Source organism: Otolemur garnettii, unplaced genomic scaffold, assembly GCF_000181295.1.
Source record: "Otolemur garnettii isolate 467f Iridium unplaced genomic scaffold, OtoGar3 scaffold00044, whole genome shotgun sequence".
Taxonomy (NCBI): domain Eukaryota; kingdom Metazoa; phylum Chordata; class Mammalia; order Primates; family Galagidae; genus Otolemur; species Otolemur garnettii.
This window is the reverse complement of record NW_003852439.1, coordinates 2,540,712-2,542,863: the sequence shown is the minus strand read 5'-3', so window position 1 is coordinate 2,542,863 and position 2,152 is coordinate 2,540,712. Positions and strand designations below refer to the sequence as shown.

The 2,152-nt window shown below is 45.8% G+C and overlaps 1 protein-coding gene across 4 annotated transcripts in view; it reads left to right on the top strand.

The window, feature by feature from the left end:
* The window catches only part of TMC5 (transmembrane channel like 5), a 60,097-nt gene that overhangs the window by 16,527 nt on the left and 41,418 nt on the right, over positions 1-2,152 (top strand). For all 4 annotated transcript variants that reach the window (XM_012805726.2, XM_012805727.2, XM_003790865.3 and 1 more), the window contains 2 exons: positions 396-483; positions 915-1,163. In XM_012805726.2, the coding sequence (XP_012661180.1) occupies positions 396-483; positions 915-1,163 (337 nt within the window). The remainder of the gene's footprint in view (positions 1-395; positions 484-914; positions 1,164-2,152) is intronic.

Genomic DNA, 2,152 nt, shown 5'->3' with positions numbered 1-2,152 from the left:
GGGACCACAGGTGCCCACCACAATGCCTGGCCATTTTTTTTGGTTGCAGTCATTATTGTTGTTTGGCGGGCCCAGGCTGGATTCGAACCCACCACCTTAAGTGTATGTGGCTGGCGCCTTAGCCACTTGAGCCACAGGCGCTGAGCCTTCTTTTTCTTTCTAATGGTGCAAATCACCTTTAATATACTCTATAGTTTGCCCATTGTATTATGATGTTTATTGGTTATTGTCTTTCCCTTCCCATCCCAACAAGGATGTTGGCTCCATGGGCCAAGAAAATTGATCTCTTACCACCTGGAACCGTGCCTGGAACATCATGGACGCTCAGTAACTATTTCTTGAATGAATGAATTACAACATTGGTATCTCTCATTTTCTTCCACTTTTCCCCACAGGAAAACAGTTGACAAAGAAAAAAGTAAACAGTCCCATCGCAGGCGTGAGCTCAATTGCTGTGCTCAGTGTATAAACTCCATTTCACAGGTAAGTCAGGCTTTTTCACAGTCAGGAGAATGGGCACAGCAAGAGAGTGAAAACAAGGAGGGAGGAAAATGAGGAGAAAGGGGCCCAAGAGAAAGATGAATCAATATTCAGGGTGATTTCCTTGCTTGGAGCCATTAGGTCGATATCAGTGTGGAGAAACCAGCCAGGCAGAAGGAAAATCTAAGAGGACGCTTGGTTAGTTGGCCGTCTGGGCCTTTGAAGTAACGCCTTCCTCAACAGCAAACCTGGGAAGTTAATGCCACCTTAGAGGGTAGTCGTGAGGATTAAATGAGTTAAAATTTGTAGACATGCTTAGCACCCTGCCCGGCACATAGTACTGCTCTAGGAATGTTTGCCATTAGGTTACCTGCTCAGTAGATGTTTGCTGCGTAAATATCAAGCCATCCACTTTGCATCCCACCCAACTCCAGGCTTATCAGAAATCCAAGAACAGCCTGTCGGAAATCCTCAGTTCCTTCAGCCTATGGCAGAAGAGGTTCAAGGTCATCGGAGGCAAGTTCGGCACCAGCGTCCTCTCCTATTTCAACTTTCTGAGATGGCTTTTGAAGTTCAACATCTTCTCGTTCATCGTGAACTTCAGTTTCATTGTAATCCCTCAGTTAACCTTGGCTGAAAAGAACACCCTCCAGTTCACTGGACTGGAGTTTTTCACTGGGGCAGTAAGTTCTCCATTTCCCTGATCCCGAGTTTACCAACTCAGAACCCAGCAAGTGACATACCTTGCTGGTCACCCACTTAGGCCTCTCATTTTGCCTGGGGGCCAATTGGGTGGGGAAAGGTAGTGTTTATAGTATTTTTGGCTGGGCACATTGTCTCATGCTTATAATCCTAGCATTCTGGGAGGTGGAGGCAGGAGGCTCCCTTGAGCTCAGGAGTTTAGACCAGCCTGAGCAAGAGCAAGACCGTGTCTCTACTAAAAATAGAAAAATTATCTGGGCATGGTGGTGGATGCTTATAGTCCCAGCTACTTAGGAAACTGAGGCAGGAGGATTGCTTGAACCCAGGAGTCTGAGGTTGGTGTGAGCTAAGCTAATGCCATAGCACTCTAGCTTGGGCAACCGAGTGAAACTCTATCTTAAAAAAAAAAAAAAGGTGTTTTTTTGTTTTTAAAGAAAGGGGGGGTTTCTTTCAAAGTAATATCTAGGCATCATAGTAGACTTTCTGTCTCCAGAGGTGACTCCCATAGTAGTATACCATATAGTATATGGATAGCACATGGAAAGGAGAAGCAAGCTAGAAGCTCGGAACACTAAGTAATCATAAGAAACACCTGTAACATCTCAGTAATATAACACCTTGGTGATAAGGGCATGGGGAAGGGTTTCGGCTCTCAATATGAGAACATGAGAGCTCTGGAGATGAGAGCATCAGGGACTGGCAGTCTCTACACCTGTGGTGCAAGAGCCACGAGATTGCATCTATAAGAAGCTGCAGGAGAAGGCAGTCAGGGAGCATACGTACGTACGTTCTTTCACGGACCGCTCACTCTGACTCTTTCACTTCTCCTGCCCGCAGAATGCCTGCAGGGCATTTCTCTAGGAAGGTTCATTCTCTGCTAAGATTCCTTCTCTTACTAACACTGCTTCTCTTCTGCAAATAGCCCTTAGGCACCTAAGGATAATTGTTCCCGAGCAAGATAATAGCATAG